Source organism: Chenopodium album, chromosome 10 (assembly GCF_948465745.1).
Source record: "Chenopodium album chromosome 10, dcCheAlbu1.1, whole genome shotgun sequence".
Classification (NCBI taxonomy): Eukaryota; Viridiplantae; Streptophyta; class Magnoliopsida; order Caryophyllales; family Amaranthaceae; genus Chenopodium; species Chenopodium album.
Window position 1 is genome coordinate 62,398,772 of NC_137843.1, and position 25,571 is coordinate 62,424,342.

Sequence of the window (25,571 nt, forward strand, 5' to 3'; positions counted from 1 at the left end):
GAGGTTGGTAGTGCGACGCATTCGCCTCTGCCTTTTTCCCCTATGCAAAGATTTTGATAGCATTGTTTTGGCTACATCAAGTTGAACTAAACCTTTTTTTTAAGAGCCGTTAAAAAAAATAAAAAAAAAATAAAACAAAACAAAACAACCCTCTTTTTAAGATGTTTATCAAGCAAAGCCACATCATGCAACATCATCCATACAAATGATCAACCAAGTTGATGGCGCTACATGGCAAGTTATAATGAAGGATAAACCTTTTAAGCAGATAGGATTTAAATACAGGTATGGACTAGAAAAGCGAGGAGGGACAAAATGGAATAGAGGAGATATATATATTAAATAATAATCTACCAATATTTTTACACATTGAGTGAACAAAATTTCATACAACATTGGACACAAAATTGTGCAGTTATGGCAAGAAAGAGACATACTGCTTTGCTGACATTTCCCAGGATTTTTGCAGAAGATGGTAACCAGATGGAGGAAAACCAGATCATCTCATCATGAATGAACATAGATTGTAAAGTATCAGGTAGTCGCTGACAATAACATAGCATTGAGCTGCAAAACAGACAAAGCCATGCATTATGGTCTAGCAAACACTCCTGACCTCTGTACTAGACTGAGCAAAATATTAAGAATGGCTCAAATGACAGACTTAAGCAGGATTAACATCCACTATATAAGTATGCCTGCGGATAAGAAAATTTCCCATCTAACCCAAATCAGAATCCAGTGTGAGCTATCAATGTTCAAGTAGCCCACCCAAGCAAGAAACTTATGCCACATTCTTGACTTAACTACTACTACTAATAAAATAATAATAATAATAATAAACACAGCTGTAATGCTGTAATTTTTAAAAACCGTCTCCTCTTGGTTGTTCTTGGTTCGAACAAAAAGGAAATGTCTCCTCTTGGTTGTTCTTCTAAAAACCTTCCCACTACCTGAAAAGACTGATTAATCCAGGTCCAATCATGCTGGAATAAGACTCAGAAGAGCTCTTGTGGTTAAAATTTTTTGAGATGATATTATGTTACAAGAGGATAGATTTGGTGCAAGAATTATTTAATTGATTCGAAAAAAGCACGACAAGCCCAAAAAACTTGAATTATGGAAGGGAACGGAAATTTGAAGCAATGAAATACAATCTCTTCTTCCATAAACACAGCCACACTTTCGTAATCCCACCTCCCCCCTCCCCCCCAAAAAAAAGCCACACAAGCACATTTGACAACGCCACCGCCCCAAAAATAATCATAAAACAACTGAAAAAGATATTGTCTTGTTTTCAATATAATAGATGCAGCCTCGTAGATTGAGCAGATATACAGGATAAGAGATAACCTCATCACTTAATCATCATTTTCTTCACTACTACTTGCGGATTCATCATCTTCTTCTCCAAACATAACTTCATCAACATTTTCATCTTCCTCTTCATCTTCACTTTCTATCATCTCATTTTCAGGTAGCGAGGGCTGAGTCTTCAATTGCGTAGCCTTATCAATCTATAGCAGGATACATGTAATAAGGCATTGATAAAAAAAAAATGAATCCACCAAAGAACATAACATTACCTACCTGTGCAGTCACAAGCTGTAAACGGCCAGATAACTGCAACAAAGACTGAGTAGCTGACCCTTTTGATTTAGCAATCTAGAGAGGAAAAAAACAAAACAATAAAATCAAGCCATGTCTCAAATAAAAGGGCTTACATGTGTCATGCCGACTAATATTTTAATGATCTAGATTAGGTTCTCTTAAGAAGAGAGAGAGAGAGAGAGAGAGAGAGAGAGAGAGAGAGAGAGAGAGAGAGAAGAGGTTGCAACTAGAGCCGTCAATTCGGGTAAACGGGTCGGGTTTGGGTCGAGTAAGAGTGGGTTGGGTCAACTCCGGTCAGGTCAATTAAGATTAATTCCATAACCTATGCGGGTCGGGTTGGGTTGGGTCATGCTTGAGTCGGATCACGTTGGGTCATACTTCTTCTCGGGTTTGGGTCGGGTTAATAACAGGTCGGGTTACATTCGAGTCGGGTGAACAATAGGTCGGGTTTAATTCGGGTTTTTACGGGTTAGGATAATTCTTAGGTTCGAGTTTGGTTCGATTCAAGTTAATAAATTGCGGGTTAGAAACAGTTCGGGTCATTCTTGAGTTTGGGTCGGGTTCGGATCAAGTCAATAATTTGTGGGTTATAATCAGTCGGGTCATTCTCGAGTTCAAGTTGGGTTCGGTTCAAGTCAATAATTTGCGGGTTATAATCAGGTTGGGTCATTTCCAAGTCAGGTCATTCTAGGATTCATGTCGGGTTATGTTCAAGTCAATAATTTGGAGGTTACAATCAAGTCGGGTCATTTCCAAGTCAGGTAATATTCAGGTTCAACTAACTATAAATAGATAATTATCATTTTTATCAAGCTAATTATTTCCTTTGACTATAATATATATGGCAATATACTAGGAAACTATAGTCTATAATTTAGGAAGATAATTATCTCCTTTGACCATACAACAAATATATACAATATTTAGCTACTATATTTAGCTCTTAAATTTGAGGATTATGCTCCTTTCTTTTGCTGGTTTGGACCGACTTGGTCTCCCAAGACAAAATGCTTTGATCAATAATAATAAGGTGGTCTAAATTACATTTAAGGTGATTTGAAATCGGGTCAGGGATAATTTGGGTTGAATTTAGGTCGAGTCAATAACAAGTCATGTTAATTTCGAGTCGGTTTAGTAACAGATCGAGTTGAATTTTTGGGTTGGATAAGTAATAGGTCTGGTAAAATTGGTCGGATCAATAACAAGTCGGGTTGAATTTGGGTCAGGTTAATAAGAAGTCGAGTTGATTTCGAGTCAGATTTGTAACGGGTTGAGTTAAATTCCGGTCGGGTTAGGAACGGGTCTGGTTGAATTCAGGGTCGGGTTAAATTCGGGTTTTGACGGGTTTGGGTAAATTTCAGTTCAAGTCGGGTTCGATGCAAGTTAATTAAATTGGCCGTTGTAAGCCGGTAAATCGATGCAAGTTGTAAACCGGTAAATTGACCGTTTAAAAGCAAATCAAATGGTTCCACACAACCAATTGGACTCCCGGAAGGTATTAGGGACCATGGTAAATATTTTGCTAATTTTTAATTCCGGGCGAATAAAAGTAAAAAATTTCCAAAATTAAAAGCTATTGCTCACGGTTTTTGAGAAATCTTAGAGGTTTCAGGGCCCGATGTCGAAAAGTCTTGAAATTCTATAGGATACATCTCGGGGTCATATAATGCTGTTTGGAACCATATATGATATGTTAAATTATGCCTTGAATAAGATTATATGGCATATGAATATGTCTACCTCGGCACCAAGTGTTTTACATGGCAGCAATCTTGGTTAAACTTGGGCAACAAATGTTATACTTGGGCACCAAGCTTGGTAAAGTTTACCTTGGGCTCCAAGGTTAGGAGGTCTATAAATACCCCTTAGGATTAGTCATATTCATTCATTCATTCTATAAGTAGTATTTCATATAGTGATTCTCATGGGGAATAATCATGGGATATTTTCATGGGGATATTCAATATCACTGTGTAATATATAACCGTAATCGGGAAAAGATCCTCAAGATCAATAAAAGGTTTTTCTCTCGTGTGTCCGTGGAGGTAGCCAATTTGATAATTGGTGAACCATGTAAATCTGTGCATTCTTGTTAATACATTTTTATTTTGTTTATCCCTCACATCTGTCATAACATGATCATTATTTGTTGTCATAAATGTTCGGCTTGAATTAATGAAATCGGTGCAAGTTGTAGACCGGTAAATTGGTCGTAAAAAGGCAAATTAGATGCTTCCACCCACCCAATTGGAATCCCGGAGGGAATTAGGGACCATGGTAAACATTTCGGCAATTTTTATTTCCGGGCAAAAAAAAACAAAAAAATTCAAAATAGAAGGCTAAATCCACACTTTTTGAGAAATTTTGGAAGTTTCGGGCGTAGTGTCTAAAAGTATAAATATTTTAGGGGATACATCTCGCGGTCATATAATGTCGTTTGGAAACATATATGATTCATTATATGTTGTCAAAAATGTTCGTAGTAGACTTGAGTTGATGAAATTCGTGCAAATTGTAAACCGGTAATTAAATTGGCCGTTTAAAGGAAATAGAATGGTTCTACAAACCCAATTGGACTCCTGGAGAGTATTAGGGACCATGTTAAACATTTTGGCAATTTTAATTTCTGGGCAAAAACGGTGAAAAAAATTCCAAAATTGTGAACTAATATCCACGCTTCTTGAGAAATTTTGGAGATTTCGGGGCCCAGTGTCGAAAAGTCTTGAAATTTTAGGGGATACATCTCGGGGTCATATAATGCTGTTTGGAACCATATATGATCATTTTTTGTTGTCATAAATGTTCGTGGTAGGCTTGAGTAAAAATGAAATCGATGCAAGTTGTAAACCTATAAACTGGCCGTTTAAAGGCAAATTGGATAGTTCCACCCACCCAATTAGACTCCCGAAGGGTATTAGGGACCATGGTAAACAATTCTACAATTTTTATTTTCGAGCGAAAAAAAAGTCAAAAAATTCCTAAATTGATGGCTGATCCATGTTTTTTGAGAAATTTTAGAGGTTTCAAAATCCAGTGTCGAAAAGCCTTGAAATTTTAGGGGATATATCTCGGGGTCATATGATGCCGTTTGGAACCATTTATGATCATTATATGTTGTCATAAAGATTTGTGGTAGGCTTAATTTAATGAAATCAGTGTAAGTTGTAAACCGATAAATTGGTCGTTTAAAGCCAAATTAGATGGATACACTCTCCAATTGGACTCCCAGAGGACATTACAGACCATGGTAAAAATTTCGGCAAATTTTATTTCCGAGCGAAAAAAGTTTAAAATTCCAAAATTGAAGGCTTATATCCACGCTTTTTGAGAAATTTTTGAGGTTGAGTACGATGTCGAAAAACCTTGAGATTTTAAGGAATACAATTTGGGGGTCATATAATGCCGTTTGGAACCATATAAGATCATTATATGTTGTCAAAAATGTTCGTAGTAGGCTTTAGCTGATAATCGGTGCAAGTTGTAAATCGATAAATTAGCCGTTTAAAGGCAAATTGGATGGTTACACCCACCCATTTGGACTCCAGAGTATATTAGTGACCATGGTAAACATTTTGGCAATTTATATTTCCGGGCGAAAAAAAGTTAAAAAAATTCAAAATTGAAGGCTTATATCCACGCTTTTTGAGAAATTTTAGATGTTTTGGTCCCGGTGTCGAAAAGTCTTGAAATTTTAGAGAATATATTTCGGGGTCATATAATGTCGTTTGGAACCATATATGATCATTATTTTTTGTCATAAATGTATGTGGTAGGCTTGAGTTAATGAAATCAGTGCAAGTTGTAAATCGAAAAATTGGTCGTTTAAAGGCAAATTGGATAGTTCCAACCACCCAATAGGACGTTTGAAGGGTATTAAGGACCATGGTAAAGATTTCGGAAATTTATTATTTATGGGCGAAAAAAAGACAAAAAAATCAAAAATTGAAGGCTAATATCCACGCTTTTTGAGTTATTTTGGAGGTTTCAGGGCCCGGTGTTGAAAAGCCTTAAGAATTAGAGGATACATCAAGGGGGTATATAATGCCGTTTGGAACCGTATATGATCATTCTATGTTGTCATAAATATTTATTGTAGGCTTGAGTTAATGAAATCGGTGTAAGTTGTAAACCGGTAAATTGGTCGTTTAAAGGCAAATTGGATGGTTGGAACCATCCAATACCCGAAGGTTATTAGGGACCATGGTAAACATTTCGCCAATTTTTATTTTCGGAGGAAAAAAAAGTAAAAAAATTCCAAAATTAAAGTCTAAGACACATGGTTTTTGAAAATTTTTGGAGATTTTGAGGCTCGATGAAAAGTCTTGAAATTTAAAGATTACATCTCGGGGTCATATAATGCCGTTTGGAACAATATATGATCATTATATGTTGTCATAAATGTTTGTGGTAAGCTTGAATTAATGAAATCGGTGCAAGTTGTAAACTGGAAAATAGGCCGTTTGAAGGCAAATTGAATGGTTCCACTTACATAATTGGACTCCCAAAGGGTATTAGGGACTATGGTAAACATTTCGGCAATTTTTATTTACAGGCGAAAAAAGTCGAAAAATTTAAAAATTAAAGCTAATATCCACACATTTTGAAAATATTTTGAGTGTTTGAGGCTCGGTGCCTAAGAGTTTCAAAATTTTAGGAGATACATATCGGGGTCATAAAATACCGTTTGGAACCATATATGATCATTATATGTTGTTATAAATGTTCGTGATAGGCTTGAATTAATGAAATTGGTGCAAGTTGTAAATCGGTAAATTGCCGTTTAAAGGAAAATTGGATGGTTCCACCCACCCAATTGGACTCCTAGAGGGTATTAGGGATCATGGTAAACATATCGGCAATTTTTATTTTTGGGCGAAAAAAAGAGAATAATTTCAAAATTAAAGGCTAATATCAACGCTTTTTCAGAAATTTTGGAGGTTTAAGACCGTGGAGTCGAAAAGACTTGAGATTTAAGGGGATACATATCGGAGTAATATCATGCCGTTTGGAACCATATATGATCATTATATGTTGTCATAAATGTTCGTGGTAGGCTTGAATTAATGAAATCAGTGCAAGTAGTAAATCGATAAATCGGCCGTTTAAAGACTAATTGCATGGTTCCACCCAACCATATGGACTCCCTGAGGGTATTAGGGACCATGGTTAACATTTCGGCAATTTTTATTTCCGGACAAAAAAAAGTCAAAAAATTCCAAAATTAAAGGCTAATATCTACACTTTTTGAGAAATTTAGAGGTTTCGGTGCCTAGTATCGAAAGTCTTGAAATTATAGGAGATATATCGTGGGGTCATATAATGCCGTTTGGAACCATATATGATCATTATTTGTTGTTATAAATGTTCGTGGTAGGATTGAATTAATGAAATCGGAGCAAGTTGTAAACTGGTAGATTGGTCGTTTAAAGGCAAATTTGATGATTCCAACCACCCAATTGGACTCCCGGCGGGTTTTAGGGACCATGGTAAACATTTTGCCAATATTTATTACCAGGCAAAAAAACTTAGAAAATTTCGAAATTGAAATACACGCATTTTAAAAAATTTGGGATGTTTCGAAGCCCGGTGTCGAAAAGTTTTGAGATTTTAGGGGATACATCTCGGGGTCATATAATGCTGTTTGGAACCATATATGATCATAATATGTTGTCATAAATGTTCGTAGTAGTCTTGAGTTAATTAAATTGGTGCAAGTTGTAAACCGGTAAATTGGTCGTTTAAAGGCAAATAGGATGGTTTCACCCACCCAATTGGTCTCCCAAAGGATATTTGAGACCATGGTGAACATTTTGGCAATTTTTATTTCCGGGCGAAAAAAAGTCAAAAAATTCCAAATTAAAGGCTAATATCCACGCTTTTTTAGAAATTTTGAAAGTTTCGAGGCTCGGTTTCGAAAAGCCTTTAGATTTTAGGGAATGCATCTCGGGGTCATATAATAGCGTTTGGAACCATATATGATCATTATATGTAGCCATAAATGTTTGTGATAGGCTTGAGTTAATGAAATCGGCGCAAGTTGTAAACTGGTAAATTGGCCGTTTAAAGGCAAATTGGATGTTTCCACCCACCCAATTGGACTCTCGAAGGACATTAGAGATCATGGTAAACATTTCGGCAATTTTTATTTTCGAGCGAAAAAAAGTCAAAAAATTCAAAAATTGAAGGCTTTTTGAGAATTTTTGGAGTTTTTGGGCCCGGTGTAGAAAAATCTTTAAATTCTAGGGAGTACATCTCGGGGTCATATAATGTCATTTGGAACCATATATGATAATTATTTGTTGTCACAAATGTTCGTGGTAGGCTTGCATTAATGAAATCGGTGTAAGTTGTAAACCAGTAAATTGGTCGTTTAAAGGCAAATTGGATGGTTCCACCCACCCAATTGGTCTCCCGAAGGGTATTTGGGACCTTTGTAAATATTTTGGCAATAATTTTATCCGGGCGAAAAAAAGTAAAAAAATTCCAAAATTTAAGGCTAATATCCACGGTTTTTGAGAAATTTTAGAGGTTTTGGGTAAAGCTGTCAATTCGGGTAAACAAGTCAGGTTTGGGTTGGTAAGAGTGCGTTGGGTCAACTCGGGTCGGGTCAATTCGGATTAATTCCATAACCTATGCGGGTGGGGTTTAGATTGGGTCAAGCTTGAGTCGGGTCACGTCGGGTCATACTTTTTATCGGGTTTGGGTCGGGTTTGGGTCGGGTTAATAACAAGTCGGGTTACATTCGGGTCGGGAGAACAATAAATCGGGTTTAATTCGGGTTTTCACGGGTTAAAACAGATTAGGGTTATTCTTGAGTTCGAGTCGGGTTCGGTTCAAGTCAATAATTTGCGGGCTAGAATCTGGTCGGGTCATTCTCGAGTTTGAGTCGGGTTCGGCTCAAGTTAATAATTTGCGGGTTATAATCAATCGGGTCATTTTCAAGTCAGGTCATTCTCGAGTTCAAGTCAGGTTCGGTTTAAGTCAATAATGTGCGGGTTATAATCAGGTTGGGTAATTTCCAAGTCGGGTCATTCTCGGATTCAAGTCGGGTTATGTTCAAGTCAATAATTTGCAGATTACAATCACGTCGGGTCATTTCCAAGCCAGGTCATATTCGGGTTCAACTAATTATAAATAGATAATTATCATTTTTATCAAGCTAATTATTTCCTTTGACTGTAATATACTAATATATATGGCAATATACTAGGGAACTCTAGGCTATAATTTAGGAAGATAATTATCTCCTTTGACCATACAACAAATATATACTATATTTAACTCTTAAATTTGAGGATGATGCTCCTTTCTTTTGCTTGCCTAGACCGACTTGGTCTCCCAAGACAAAATGCTTTGATCAAAATAATAAGGTGGTCTAAATTACATTTAAGGTGATTTGAAATTGGGTAAGGGCCAATTTGGGTTGAATTTAGGTCGGGTCAATGACAAGTCGTGTTAATTTCGAGTCGGGTTAGTAACAGATGAGGAAGAATTTTTTGGTTGGGTAAGTAATAGGCTGGTAAAATTCAGGTCGGGTCAATAACAAGTCGGTTAAATTTGGGTCAGGTTAATATCAAGTCGGGTTTGTAACGGGTTGGGTTAAATTTCGATCGGGTTAGGAACGGGTCGGGTTGAATTCGGGTTTTGATGGGTTAAAACACATTTGGGTCAATTTCGATTCAAGTCGGGTTCAATTCAGGTCAATAATTTACGGGTTACATTCGGGTCGGGTCATCTCCATGTCAGTTCATGTTTGGATTCAGGTCTCACATAATCGGGTCAATTCGGGTCTAGGGTTGGTTTGAGGTCGGGTTTGTGTCACCATTTTTTCGGGTTCAGATGGGTCGGTTAATAATCGGGTTTGAGTCGGTATTTCGAGTCGGGTCAACTTTTTGACAGCTCTAGTTGCAACAATATTGCACCTATGTATTAAGACAATTTTGGCTCATGTCATGGTAAAAAGTTCAGCTGTTCTCACATGAAGGTATGATGATTTCAATTTGCCATTTTAATTTTCAACCTTGTGTCATTACACAAGCAACATGATCTCACTTAATATAAGCTTCTTTTGTAAATTTCACAATCATTAAATCTATAACAGCAAGATAAGAGAACTCGACTTAAAGAAGAATGATAGGCGGGTTACATGCCAAGTATAAATTAAGACACGATATAGTCATGAGGATGCTGGATCTAAAGTACCTTATATAAAGAAACAATTGTAGCATTCTCTGGTTCCTGAGACAAAATGTGATGACCATGATGCACCAATATATTATAAATCCATGGAAGAACATACTTTCCACTGCAGGACCTGTTTGTACCAAAGAGAATTCAAAACAAATCAGTTCAATGTCTTGAGTAACTATTTTTAGTAAGCATGCATCATTGAGGCTAATAGGTGATAAGCTAATTTTAATTTTCGCATTTACAATGGTTCATAAGTCTTGCAAGTACATTCCAATTTCTAGCAAGAAGCCTCCTCCTAGCATGTCCACTTAAAAAAGATTTTTTATTAAAAAGATTATAATGTGCATCTAGCAAAGCCACTTTATTCGCAAGGATCAATCTCGTTAAATTAAACATATCTTAAGTTCAAGAAACCAATATAGAGTATGGATGTACTGCAATATCATTGAACAACTGATGCAATACCTTAGAAATCATTCCATTTTTCAGTCCCATTACCGAGGGATTGTTAATAATGCTAGTTTTTTTAAAAGGGTAATCTATGTTTAAAATATATAATTAACAAATATCTTATTCATGGGGAAACATCAGTAGGCAACTAAAAAACCAACCTCGACTGCCACATGTCAACAAAAACATTCAATATCTTGGATGCATCACTAGGTTGCATGGACAAGATTGCTGCCCTCATCTACACAAAAATAAATAAGGTTAAGTAAACCATAACAGGTAACAGGTGCAGCCGACTAATTACGAAAATTCTTGAAGGTATGGTACATAATCCATGTGAAAGATTATCAACCTTCTTTGGAGGTACAGTAGTTCCAATATCGATTTCCTTTAGTAAGCTAGAAGCTCTTGTTGATTTGGCTGTAGTAACATCCAAATCACTAATTATACCCAGAGTTTTAAGTCTATTCTCCATAGGGCAAGCTGTAGCATCAACTCCTGGAACATCAAAATTGGCTGTGTACAGAAGGAAAATAAGTAACAATTGATTAATAACACCTTAATGACATATGTCATTTAGCAGACATGATTACTAAGCAGCCTTAAAGATGCCAGAGTAAGAAGCTATGCTCAAACAACCTTAAAGTTGTCAGACCTAATAAAACAAATGCATTTCCCTTATCACCTTTTTCATTAACCCTTCACATCAATATTGAACACCCAAATAGCAGGAGAAAAAAAAAAATCAACCAAAATATACAAGAATCTAGTCGAGATCAAAAGGTCAAAGAGAATGTGGACAGCTTTAAGGTTCTTGTGTATCATTATGTAACGGACTCAGTGCTCAACAAGGGTCATGATTGGATTACTTATTCTAGAAGGAGAAGGAGGGGTCAGCAGCAGCAAAATGGAATGTCAGGAAATGCACAGCAAGCAGAGGGCAGTCACCAAGCACAGCAGCATTATCCAATCAGGGGGGAGCCTTGACAGCTGCCATAACAACTTTTGTTGTTTTCTCTTTTTTGGCAGATTATGTATATATAAGAAAGGGAGAGTGGGATGTGCTGGGTAGGCAAGATCATAGTAATTCCTAGGCTAGAGAGTGGTGCCCTAAAGGTACTAAAATCAGAGACTAGTAGCCTCAAGCTACCCTTGTTGTTACTGCCATTTTCATATTAATCAAAGAGCTGCTCATTTTCCTCAAAAATCACATCTTTATTGCATAACTTAATATTAATACAAGTAAGTAACCACTAGAGTGTTACAAGTGGTATCAGAGCGGCGGTCCTGCGACCACCGGCGCCAGAAACCACCACTCCATACTCTGCTTTCAAAAAAAAAAAAAAAAAAAAAAAAAAAAAAATGGTCACATCTGCAACACAGAGGTGTGATAACCTGGATGAGCAAATGGCGGGAGTTCAAACTCGATTGCAAGCCCTGGAAAAGGCAATGAAAACACAGGAAGAGACACTTAAGAAAACCTTGAGTGAGGCCAATGAGAAGCTAGATAATCAAATTGAGCTACTCCGGCAGCAGCAGGAAGCTCAGACCGCTGCGAACGCCACCACACAAGCACAGTTCTTTGAAGAGCTGCGAAATTTGGTGAGTCAGAGGCATCACGAACAGGGGCCAGGCTATAACCATGAGAATCGCCACCTGAACGGCGGTGGTGATTACCATTGGAAGCCGAGGAAGCTTGATATGCCCATATTCGAAGGCATGGACCCGGATGGGTGGATTTTAAAAGGGGAGAAATATTTTCTCCACTACCACCTCACGGAGGAACAGAAAATGCAGGCGGCCGTCTCGGCGTTGGAGGGGGACGCGCTTAGGTGGTTCCAGTGGGAAAATCGAAGGAGGCCAATTGCTACGTGGGAGAGCATGAAGGCGCGGATCTTGCGACAATTCCGGCCAACTCACGCCGGGAGTTTACACGAGCAGTGGCTCGCCGCAAGCCAGGAGACGACGGTCATGGAGTATCGAAAAAGATTCATCGAACTTTCAGCGCCGTTGGAAGATATTCCCGAAACGATTATGATGGGTCATTTCATACAAGGACTTAAAGACGACATTAAGGCTGATGTCAGACTCATGAATCCTTTTAACCTAGAGCAAGCCATGGAGATCGCGGGTCGGGTCGAAGAGAGAAACCGGGTCGGCGGGTTTAGGAAACCACCCGGGTACTTCGGATCGGGTCGGCCCACTACCAGCGCGGCTGGGTCATCTGGATCCAAATCCCCCGTCGGATCTGGTCTCGTTAATACCTTTGGAACCCCTGCTCAACAAGCCACAGCCTTCAAGGGGTGGCCAAAAGCCCCGATCATCACCCCAGAGTCTCAGGGCTCCGTTAACCTGCCCCGATCTACCGCCAGTTCAACGGCGCGATCCGGGGAGCCGCGGCGGCTGACGGATTTCGAGCACCAAGAACGTAAGGCCAGGGGCCTTTGCTTTAGGTGCGATGAGCGTTGGAGCGTGGGCCACCGCTGCAAGAATCGCGAGCTGAGTGTGCTCCTGCTCGGCGGCGAAGGAGACGGCGGTGCTGGACCGTCCAAACCCCCGAACTAGACTCCAGCGACGACGAGGTGGTGGCCGGAGCCACCCTTTGCTCTCTGGTGGGAATTTCGAGGCCGAAAACCATGAAACTGGAGGGAAGAGTCGGCCCGAGGTCGGTGGTGGTGTTGGTGGACCCCGGAGCCACGCATAACTTCGTGTCGGAGGTCCTAGTGGCGGAGGTGGGTATTCCGGTGAGCGGGAACCGCGAATTTGGAGTGTCTCTTGGGAATGGCGATATAATTGGGGGTAAGGGGAGATGTACAGGGGTACGGCTGGTGTTGAATGGAGGATTTGTGGTGGTGGAAAACTTCCTGCCTTTGAAATTGGGAGTGCTGACATGATTTTGGGGATAGAGTGGTTGGAGAAGTTGGGTTCGGTCACGCATAATTGGAGGACACATATCATGAGTTTTATGGTGGGTGATCGGAGGGTGACTTTGGTGGGCAATCCCGCGTTGGAGCATTCTAAGGTGTCGCTTAGGGCCATGCTGAGGGCTTTAAGACACGAAGGGGAGGGCTTATGGGTGGAAATCAGCCACGTGGAGGTTAAACCGAAGGCAGGAGAACCCGAGCCACCGGTGGCAGCACCGCCCCCGTGGTTAAGGGAGGTAATGGAGGAGTACCGGAGTGTTTTTGCTGAACCTAAAGGGTTACCACCGAAGAGAGGACATGAACACTCAATTGTGTTGAAAGAGGGGAGCAATCCGGTGAGTGTAAGGCCCTACCGGTACCCCCAATTTCAAAAAGATGAGATTGAAAGGATGATTAGGGAGATGTTGATGGCCGGAATCATCAAGCCTTCGGTGAGCCCCTTTTCAAGCCCGGTTTTGTTGGTTAAAAAAAAAGACGGCTCGTGGCGTTTTTGTGTAGACTATCGTGCCTTGAATCGAGAAACAATTCCGGACAAGTATCCCATTCCCATCATCGATGAGCTTTTGGATGAGTTACATGGGGCGGCCATCTTTTCCAAGCTCGACCTCAAGTCGGGTTATCATCAAATCTTGGTGAAGGAGGAGGATACACCCAAGACCGCCTTCCGGACCCATGAGGGCCACTATGAGTTTTTGGTAATGCCATTTGGGCTTACAAATGCTCCCGCCACTTTTCAAGCTTTGATGAATGAAGTGTTCCGACCACATTTGAGGAAATTTGTGTTGGTTTTCTTCGATGACATCTTGATTTATAGCCCCAACATAGAGAGTCATCGTGAGCACATGAGGGTGGTGTTGGGATTACTCAAGGAACATCACTTGGTGGTGAATTTCAAGAAATGCGAGTTTGGGCAGCAGCAAGTAGCTTATTTGGGACACGTGGTGTCCAAAAATGGGGTGGCGGTGGACATGGAAAAAGTCAAGGCCATGGTGGAATGGCCTACTCCGAGAAATTTGAAGGAGTTGCGGGGTTTTTTGGGGTTAACCGGCTACTACCGGAAGTTCATTAAGGGGTATGCTCAAGTAGCTAGACCCTTGACCGAACAACTTAAAAAAGATAATTTTGGGTGGTCAACCGAAGCAACCAAGGCATTTGATCAACTCAAGGCTGCCATGGTGGCTGCCCCTGTGCTAACGATGCCAAATTTCAGCAAGTTGTTTGTGGTAGAGGCCGATGCCTCGGGCTATGGCTTAGGGGCGGTGTTAATGCAAGACTCTAGGCCTATAGCATTTTACAGCAAGTTATTGGGCCCTAAATCGCAAGCAAAGGCCACCTATGAGAAGGAATTAATGGCGATTTGCTTAGCCATTGTTAAGTGGCGCCACTATCTCTTAGGCCGCCACTTTGTGGTGAGGACGGATCAACAAAGTTTGAAATATTTGATGGAGCAAAGGGAAGTGGGAGGAGATTATCAAAAGTGGGTGCGCAAATTATTGGGTTTCGACTTTGAAATTCAATTTAAGCCAGGGGCTAGCAATAGAGTGGCGGATGCCCTCTCTAGGAGGGGTGGTTCGGAGTTGGAAATGGCAGCCATGGTCTCTGTCCAAGGTGTTAAGTGGGAGGAGCTGGAAAAAGAAATTGAAGAGGATGACCTCTTGGGAAAGATAGCAGCAGCAGCGCAGCAGGGAGAGGGGCCGTATGTGGGGTACTCCATGGAGAATGGCAGATTGTTGTTTAAGGGAAGGGTGGCAATTCCAAGGTCATCCACCTTGATTCCCAAGCTCTTGCGAGAGTACCATGATAGCCCCATTGGAGGACATCAAGGAGAAACTAAAACCTACTTGAGGATTGCTTCGGAGTGGTATTGGATTGGGATGAGGAAGGATGTAGGGAAGCATGTGCAATGCTGCCCCATATGTCAACAAGCAAAGCATTCTCAAAGGCAACCCGCGGGACTCTTGCAACCCTTACCCATTCCCGAAGCCATATGGGAGGACATCTCCATGGACTTCATTGAGGGCCTACCCAAGTCAATGGGGATGAACTCTATCTTGGTTGTGGTAGATAGACTCTCCAAGTATGCTCACTTTATCGGGCTAAAACACCCCTATAATGCTGCCACTATAGCTGCCATTTTTGTGAAGGAAGTAGTCAAGCTTCATGGGTTCCCTAGTTCTATAGTCTCGGATCGGGATCGTATTTTCATGAGTATTTTTTGGCGAGAGTTGTTCAAGCTACAAGGCACGGACCTCAAGAGAAGCACCACATATCACCCCCAAACCGATGGTCAAACGGAAATAGTCAATAAGACCTTGGAAACTTATCTAAGGTGCTTCGTGAATGGACAGCCGAAATCTTGGGGAAAGTGGTTGCATTGGGCTGAATTTGCTTATAACACCGCTCATCATGAATCAATCGGGTTTACCCCATTTCGAGTGGTCTATGGAAGGGATCCTCCGAAGCTAATTAAGGTGGGGAAGGGTCAAACTCCGGTGGATAGCTTGGAGGTTTGGCTACAAGAAAGGGACTGGGTGCTTGAAGACCTGAAGATGAACTTGCTGCGTGCACAGCAAAGAATGAAGACATATGCTGATTTAAAGAGACGAGAGGTGGAATTTCAAGTGGGAGATTATGTCTACCTTAAGCTACAGCCATATAGACAAAAATCTCTTGCTATGAGACCTAACGAGAAGCTTTCTCCGCGTTTTTATGGGCCATTTTTGGTGGAGCAACGCGTGGGAAATGTGGCCTATAAGCTGAGTTTGCCTGACTCTTGTCGCGTACACCCTGTGTTCCATGTATCCCAACTGAAGAAGGCACTTGGCAGCCAAGAAGTGAGCCCCACCATACCACCCCAGCTGACAGCAGAGCTGGAGCTGCTGGCAGAACCAGAGCAGGTGCTGGCTGTCAGAAAATCCAGCAGCTCTCCTTCTCATCTGGAGGTGTTGGTTAAGTGGGAGCATTTGCCCATGATGGAAGCCACTTGGGAAGAAGCTTCTCTCTTAAACGAGCGCTTCCCTTCCTTCCACCTTGAGGACAAGGTGAGTCTTCTAGGGGGAGGGAATGTAACGGACTCAGTGCTCAACAAGGGTCATGATTGGATTACTTATTCTAGAAGGAGAAGGAGGGGTCAGCAGCAGCAAAATGGAATGTCAGGAAATGCACAGCAAGCAGAGGGCAGTCACCAAGCACAGCAGCATTATCCAATCAGGGGGGAGCCTTGACAGCTGCCATAACAACTTTTGTTGTTTTCTCTTTTTTGGCAGATTATGTATATATAAGAAAGGGAGAGTGGGATGTGCTGGGTAGGCAAGATCATAGTAATTCCTAGGCTAGAGAGTGGTGCCCTAAAGGTACTAAAATCAGAGACTAGTAGCCTCAAGCTACCCTTGTTGTTACTGCCATTTTCATATTAATCAAAGAGCTGCTCATTTTCCTCAAAAATCACATCTTTATTGCATAACTTAATATTAATACAAGTAAGTAACCACTAGAGTGTTACACATTACTTGATAATAACATATTGAATAATAATGGTAAGTAATGATAAACAGCAAGCACATTTCATTGATACTTTGTTCAGTTTTGGGGTTTCTAGCCTATCTTTTCAATTTGTTGCCCTCACAATAAATCTTTTCAGATAGATTGAGTTGACATATAAATGCAAATAAGATTAACTTCATGAATAGTAAGACATTCACTAAAGATGAATGATGTTCAGCAATGTATCCAGTTCCACACACACAATGTATCCAGTTCCACAATAAAGGATAGTTTTCAGGAATCCGTCTGGCAGAATAAAATTAATTCTACCTTTAGTGACAGTTGATACTGCTTGGCTATTGTCAAGTTTGAATGATTGATCTTGCTTTATTCTGTCATGATCAAGAACCTTTGGTACAGGAAGCAGAGCTCCTTCGGCATTGGCACGATCTAGCGCTGTTGCTGTTAGACATTAGATATATACATATTAGCCTTAGAAGAAAAGAAGGCAAAATTAGTTGCTATCACCTATCATAAAAGTAGCAATATAAGCATACAATCCTTAGAATACAAACGGATATGCCACCAGCTAACAAAAAAGTATCGCTTCTACATTGGTTTGGATACCAAATTTTGAAACAACAGCAACAATAAATATTATAATCACTGAGATTGGCTGGTAGAAAATATCCTTTATTGATTGTCACATGGCCTCCAACACAATAAAATAGCAGAAAAAGAATTAATCATGAACGTGAATAAATCTAGGTTGAAATTTGACCAACGAAACAAGGCTCCAACATTGGAAAACCATACGTTGTTGCATTCTTACATACCAAAGAATTGAACTAATAACCTGAAGAACATTTCTTTTGATATTTTTAGGGAGCCTGATAAGCTGATAGGACTCTCATTACTTCAAATTTCAGACAGATCACAACCATAAGTTGATGAACTTCAAGCATAAAGTTATAAAGTTTACAGTCTAGGCAAACTTACCTCCAGTTTGTAGATCCATCTGTTTCTTAGTTTTACGAGACTGGCTTAATGGCAAAAGCAACCCATTTCTAGTGGTGTTTAACTGTAAATCTTCCCCGTGATGAACCATAATTTTCTCGAACGATGGCTTGATCAAGAAACCATGAGCAAGAAATATTGAAATTGCGGTAGGGTCGGCTGTGCTTTGGATATTTGCAGCATATATGGCAGCTGAAACACCTTTATTGTTTTTGTCATAGGTATCCTCAACAGATAAAGAAATCCTCGCGGGTTTTGCCTTCCGTAACTCCTCGATGTCTTTTCCACACCAGAAGTAGCACACACCCACCTCTGAAATGGCCAAAACATAAAAACCTGCTCCATCTGCATCATCGTACCTACAGTCAAGGTAAACAGAAGGGTGTTCCATTGCCAGAGCACAACTTGCAGACTGCTTCTTGCTTCCATCTACTTGCCAGACTGCAACATATCTCTCCCCAACAGCAGAAGAGAAGACATATTTTCCATCCTTACTCAAGGTCATACAACGGACAGCACCCTAAACCACCAGTGACAGAAATGTAATTATGGCTTAGAGCTTGTACTTAAAGTAAAATTCAATACTAACTTTTAAAATTTAGAATATTAACAGAAGATATAATAAAACATACAGGATGACCAGTAAACTTCTGAATCTTTTTATGATCTGAACCAAATATCTTCATTTGAGAAGCTGCAGTGACTATTGTCTTCCCATCTGCCTCAAAACATTATTCAATCAGAATAAATGAGCAGAAGAATATAAAATCACATGTCAGGCAAATGATAAAATAAAAAATTACAAGACAAGTGAATGAATATATCTAAGTTTCTACAAAATAAGCTCACATTTTATTCTGGACCACTAACGGTCCTGCATAGGTGGCAAGACACCTGACTTAGTAATAAGCAATGAGTACTAGCTAGCTTAGATCAGTAAGACCACTAGGGACATTAATAGAAAGAGGGATTAAGATCATTTCCAGCAACCAGGGTAGCAGAAAGGTTATTATGTTTTTTCCTGACAGTTTCTACTTGGCAGATAAGGTGGAACATGATTCCTTTAATTGAAGCATTCTCACCTCTTCATAGACTGTCAGCCATACCTAGCCATCGAATATACCTTGAAACTCCTTATAAGATAGGCAACTTAAGGTTACCAAAATGCTATACTATATATTTACATGAATCTTGTACTTCAGAGAATGGAAAGTCTAATGACATTTGATTTGGGACTAAAAAGCTCCTGTCAGAGACTCAGAGAGGCTCCTTTGCTTCTAAAGTGTCATTAAATAAAAGTTCCATTGCCAGAACACAACTCACAAGAAAGTTCCAATGCAAAAAGTTCCTTAATTGACTTTGTTTGTATAAAAAATTTAAAGACGGAAATTTAAGAGCAGACAAGTTTGATGCAAAATAAATGTATAATGCAAATGCAATGTATGACAGTAGGCCTCTGGTAATCTGGTATACAAAAATGAATAGTTACGAAGCTGGTACCAGTTCACATACCTGGTGAAACACTCAAACTGGACACTGCCTTAGTTGAAGCTTTAAAATTTCTCAACAAGTTTCCAGTAGTTGGATCAAGCTCGCACACCATTCCATCAGCTCCAGAAGTGTACAAGCAAGAACGCCGAGAAGCAAATGCGATAGCAGTAACTCCTCTACAAGAAAGAAAAATTCAACCATCCTCAGTCCGTAGTTTGTCAATAAAAGGAATAATCACATGCCTTAATGCGTCACCCAAAAAAACTAGCAGGAAAAATTTTGAGCCACAAACCATCGCCGGACAAGAAAATACTCAAAATCAAACCAACATACCCCCTTAACAAACTATTCATTTATCAAAAGCAGCAACTGTAACTTCTAAATGACATTTGCTGATTCACATGAGTGGACGATTTAACTTCAAAAAAAACAGTTCTTTCTCCTTAATCCTTTACATTTTACGTTCAAGTGAAAAAGAACAAAAGACTTATAAGAGTTCAGAACAACTCACCCAGGATGACAATCATTGATTTTCCACTTCAATTGACCGGCGGAAACATCCAATGCCAGTACATCACCACTGCCAGTACCCAACACTAAAAATGAAGTATCTAGCTTCCTTTTCTTCTGCAACAACCAAAACCCATAAAGCTATGTGAGCATTTCATCATAAATTCCTTCCCCAAGCTAGCTAAGTTAAACTATAATACCTTCTTTTCAAAGGTCACCCACTTCATACAAGTGTAATCAATGGAAAGGTGTCCTCTATTCTCCGGCTTTGTAAGCAAATTCGTCTCATCGGACGATACGATATCAGAAAATTCAGTCTGAAGCTGCCCTTTCAATGTATCCCAAATCTAAAATTTCCCCAAAACAAACAAAAAAAGGCATTAATTCAACAAGCCCTAAAACCCTACCAAAACCCCACATAACCAATGCAATGAAAATTATCTCATTTAACCAAATTCCCAGAAAAATTAACTCAAAAAAAACACAATCAAACAATATACACACTATAAAATTCAAATTAAACTATAAAACGAATTGTTGATTGTTTACCTTAATACGGCCATCACCAGAAGTAACAGCAAAGAAATCAAGAGAAGGGCTAAAACAAGTCAAAATGTCTTTAATATTAGACGAACCCATCAATTAATCTGAAGAAAAACAACAAAAATACCCAATATGGATAATTTGTCAGTCAAAATTATCAAAAAAAAAAAAAAAAAAAAAAAAAAAAAACATAGTATATACTGTTATTAAGATAGCAAATGAGAAGGAACTGATTTGTCTTACCTTTGACTGTTGACGAAGAGGCGGTGCGAAGAGAGAAGGTGGGTGGGAGACGGCGGTGAAAGGCGGGTTTTGCGGCGGTGAAGTTGTGAGTTGAAGAGAGAAAGTGTGTTGTTTTGAATGAAAGAAGAAAAGGTTTAAGGAGGGCTTTAATGGCGGCACTGTAGGAAGGGAGGTATAAGGAAAGGAGGCCAACTCAATTTCTCAAAATGAAAAGGTTAAAATCGTAACATTACACGTAAAACCGCTATTTAAGGGGTAAACCGTGATAAAGTAACCCTCGTTATATTGATAGATTAATCCCAACAATACTAACAAAATATAGGATGATTTACAAAAGTATGGTTATTTTAAAACTTATTTACACTTTTGCGTCGAAATGAAACTTAATTACGGAATTACTGTCCACGTAGGCTCGGATAAGGTTTTATTTTTTATTTTTTATTTTTCAGAGTAAAACCGCTACCTCAGGGTTCGTTTGGCATCGTTGTGGTTTTCTGTTTTTTGGTTTTTTGTTTTTTAAAAGTGTATTATATATGTCACATAATGAAACAAAAATTATATAGACTTATTAAAATCATGATAATTTTGAAAACTGACAACAAAAAAGTGGAAACACCTTTTTCTTGTTTCCTGTTTTTGGTTTTTGATTTTCAAAAAAACAGAAAATTGAAAACCAAAAATGATGCCAAACAAGCCCTCAAGTAGCGGTTTTGTATTGAAGTAGCGGTTTTACCCTTTATAAATTGATTAGTTGTATCTTTACTTAGAGCACTAAAGACAAACCGCTAATTAGCGGTTTGTCTCTAAAGAAAAAATTACCCCAAATGTATCTCCAAGCCTACATGGACTATATTTTCGCAAATAAGTTTCATTCCAATGCAAAACCGTAATAAGTTTCTTAAAAGCTATATTTTTGTAAATCATCCCAAAATATATTGATAGATTAATTTTGGAAGAAAGGAGGAGTGTGGGAGTGAAGATAAGGTAGGGACTAAGGAGAGAATTGTTTCTTACAAGGGAGGAAAGAGGGGAGAAAGAGGGAGGGAGGAGAATGGGTATGGATTGAAGCGGCATGATTGTCAATTGAGTCACCGGCTTATGCTTGTTCGAACCTATTGGTTAGAAGTGGAGGTGAGAAGGAGAGTCTTTGGCGGGTTGGGGTTTTTGGCTGGGCGGTGGTTGAGGTGGAGTAGCGTTGCCGACGAAGGGAGCTTGGAGAAGCGTCCCCGGGATGGGAGATAATGGTTAGGAAGGTGGTGGTAGGGATGTCAGTGAGGCGGGTCGAGTAAGAGACCCACCCCATCCCCGCCCTAGTGAGGGCGGGGATGGGGATGAAAACCATACCCGCCATGGGTGATGGGGTGAGGTGGATTTTAGGTTGTACCCGCCCGATCCCTGCCCCGCCCCGCCCCATCCCCACCTTATACCCACATTTATATATCCTTTAAAACAAATTCTATACTTTTATACTATTTTATAAAATATTTGTTTTCTTATTTTAAGTGATTGATTCTATATGGGACTAACATTATAAAACGAAAGAAGTATAATACTTTGTAATACACTTATATTATAAAAATATAAACAAAAAGATGTGTAATATTTAGAATGTTTTTTTTTTATTTATTTTTTTTTTTTTTTTATAATGTAATCTATATTAATTATGCAGAATTGTGTATTTGAAAGGTGGAGGTTAGGTGGGTCTTGGGTAGGGATTAGGCGGGTCTTTAGCGGGGATTAGGTGGGGGTGGATATCCAAGTGGAGGGTAGGGCATGGATGGTTTTGAAATTGTACCCGCCGGGGCGGGGATGTGGATGAATTTTCGACCAGTCGCGGGGGTGGGGATGGGATGGGATGGGTATGCCAACATCCGCCCCACCCCATTAACATCCCTAGGTGGTGGAGGGGGGGTGGTTGGTTTGATTTTTTAGTTTTTCATATTTTTTTAATAAAATTAAACAATCTAACCATAATTAGGTTTAATTAACTACTAATAATGAAATAAAATTATATATGGGATAAAAATCTTAAAAAAAGGTCATTTTGTATAATTGATTTTCATGAGGGTCACCATGTGTGCGTAGCAGAAATTGGAGGTCACCGTTCAGAATTTCCCTTTAATTTTTAAAGTGATTTTTTGAGCAAATTCTTACCCTTTTGTTGATTTTTATGCGTCGTTATTTTGTTTTATCCTACTAGCTCATTCTATTTAATAGTACTTAATGGGGGAGTGGATGAAGTAACCTATTCAAAAATGCAAATGTGATATTTTATACTTATCTCTTTGGTTTTTTAGTTGACATTATTTGACTTTTGCACAATTCACAAATTATATCTTAACTAACTTTTGCAATCCTATCTATAGCTACGATAAGGCGTAATCATGTGAGATCATGATTAAATTGTCCTAATATACATTTTTTTAATAACCACTTTTTATGATTTCACAATGTTAATAAATAGAGACATTAATCAATAAAATTGTACATTGATCAGCGTGATAATAGAGTAGAAATTTGATCGTCCTACAAAATTTAAGATGAGACAATTACTTAACGAAGGGATAAACATTAATCCGTCTATAGTAGGTGAGGGAAACACAATCTAACGATGTTGTTAATTTCATTCTATAGGCGGCTAGGCTCGGCATTTTTGACACCAAATAAGGAACTACTATTGAACAATAGACCAATGCAACTACTCATTAGCTAATTGCATCATTTTTTGGAACTAATTTTTTGACTTTCTAAGTTTAACAAATCAGAATTGACAGAATTTAGTAGTAGTTCATGTTTTTGAGGTAATTAGTTATGACTCGTACTGTAAATAGTCAAAAACCAAACCATAAAAACATTTTACTTGTATTTAGCTAATCAAATACACTAGTTTCATCAAAACAAGGGTGAAAAGAGAGGCCTAAATGAGACAATTAGACATATATAAAGTTATAAACTGTTTGTGTGCATGCATTGCTTCATAGTTTTGATTATTAATATTTGTGAGGCATTTTCAAACATATGCTTATTCGTACACGTTAGACAAGTCAAAATTTTCTTTTAATAAAATTAAATAATAAAGTACAGAATACTATGTAGTAATCTCATAATGTGCATATATTAGATACAAGTAGGTATGAGAGTTACAGATAGCTTAGATGATTAGAGTTTTCCTCCCAATTTTAAAAACTTTAGGACGGAGATTTCTTTACCCTCCTCCTTCGTTCCCCACCCCCAAAGTGCCTAGTCTACTAATTAACCCATGAGTTTGATAACAATGATGACTCGATAGATTGATATACGTAAATGCTCTAGTTGCTTAAGCAACGAATTTGAATTTCTTCACACACGTATACCTTGTATATGAATTATGATGATTACCTAAATCTTTAGCTAGAATGAGCTCTAATTAGAGAGGTCACATGCATAATATTTCTCAGCTCCTTTTACGTAAATGATTACTCAACTCCTTTTATAGTTTATATATACTTCAACTGTCTTTTGTGTGTTTTTATACAATATTGTATATTTTCCTCCAAAATGCTCAAAAAATAGAGAAATTTCATCTTTATTTTTTTAAAAAAATTTAGACATCTTACAAGAGGCACTAGACATGAATAGATGAACTTACTCCCTCTAATACATACCAAAATACTTGCTCTGATCTATCGGGTGAACATTACGCTCCTTAAAAGGTTAATAAGTTTGTTAGGTGTGGGGTTAGGGTTTCGCCGAGGTTAGGGCTGCTGCTTGGACTTGGTTGGATCAGGTGATGTTGATGTTGAATAGTTGGTGCGGTGTAGGCTAAAAGTTGGAGTGGTGGAAGTTAAGGTTGGCAGCAGTCAACGTTTTCAAAAACATAATTAAACTAGTTAAAATAGTTATTAAGGAGTTTTGATTTTTTATAATAACAATAATTATGACATGTAGATTAGTTTATGCTCTAATTGCTTAGCTGGTACAATTATATACGTAAAAAGCTAAGGCCAACTGTTTACGTATAACTTAAGTATTAACTAAACAAAATTAAACTGGTTTTCAAATTAAAAACATAATTAAACTGTTTATAGTCAACCTTTTGAAGCCATTTTTCACGTTTATTGGAAGTGTATCCGAATGTAGGAGATTATAAAAGAGGACGTTGTTAGTGTTAATAACTTACTTCTTCATATCTATCTTTTTCATTCTAACTAAGCTAGAGAGTTGAGGTAATTAAATCATACAAAAGGGTAATATAATACAATTCAAACTCAAAGGGTGCTATATATTCAGGTACGTATATAACCCCTTAACTTATTGTACTGTTACTCCGTTCAAAAAAAATAAAAAAAAAACTTATTGTACTGTTACTCTTCTTAATATTACATCCGTTTCATATTATTTGCAAGGATTTAACACAAAGTAATACGTAGTAATTACTTTTCACTTCAATTTCCTTGTAAGTGTTTCTTAGAACATGAATAGTATGGAGTATCTTAATCGAGAGTTAATCTCTCTCCTAAGTCATATCATCAATAACTCTCACGATCCCACTAAAAATCTAAAAGTCAACCTTTTGTACTACCTCCGTTACAGGTTATGTGCAACGATTTGACATAAAGCAGAGAGGGAAAATGTCGAATCGCTGGCTCTGTAACGGAGGTAGTATAACCAATGAGTATGGAGTATCAAAAGCTGCATAAATTATACTGTCTTCGTCCCCAAAGAATAACCATTTTGGGTTGATTTTGCGGATATTAAGAAAGTCAAATAAAAAGAAGTAAATTAAAAGTATACTTGAAAGATAAATTTGCATGGGTTTGTAAAAACGTAATGAGAAAATTAAAAAAACATGATTTTTTTTTTTTTTTTTTTATATGGAGACCCTAATTCTACACATATATTGTTGTAAATTGGTGGGTATATTAATGCAAATGGGTTGATCGTTTTGAGACTAAAATTAGACCCAAAGGGTCGGACTTTTGGAGATGGAGGGAGTACATGATTAATTGATTAATTAAATGCAAAATTTTTTATGTTCTCCAGACTTATCCAAGAAATCTAGGAAGGGATAAGAAATAAAAAAAATAAAAAAAACTACTCGTATTAATTAACTAATAACTACAAAATATA

At 38.5% G+C, this 25,571-nt stretch overlaps 1 protein-coding gene across 1 annotated transcript; it reads right to left on the minus strand.

Moving 5' to 3' along the window:
- Window positions 1–309: 309 nt before the first annotated feature.
- Window positions 310–20,621, minus strand: LOC145564548 (uncharacterized). The gene is made up of 14 exons (XM_081624831.1): window positions 20,463–20,621; window positions 20,226–20,323; window positions 19,877–20,023; window positions 19,678–19,793; window positions 19,188–19,342; window positions 18,308–18,393; window positions 17,658–18,195; window positions 16,989–17,120; window positions 10,604–10,767; window positions 10,413–10,492; window positions 9,814–9,925; window positions 1,591–1,665; window positions 1,354–1,517; window positions 310–567 (listed from the first exon to the last, which is right to left on the minus strand). Exons 2-13 carry the CDS (start codon window positions 20,313–20,315, stop codon window positions 1,362–1,364), a joined length of 1,851 nt encoding a protein of 616 aa, XP_081480957.1. The 5' UTR covers window positions 20,316–20,323; window positions 20,463–20,621; the 3' UTR covers window positions 310–567; window positions 1,354–1,361.
- Between the last annotated feature and the right edge of the window lie 4,950 nt (window positions 20,622–25,571).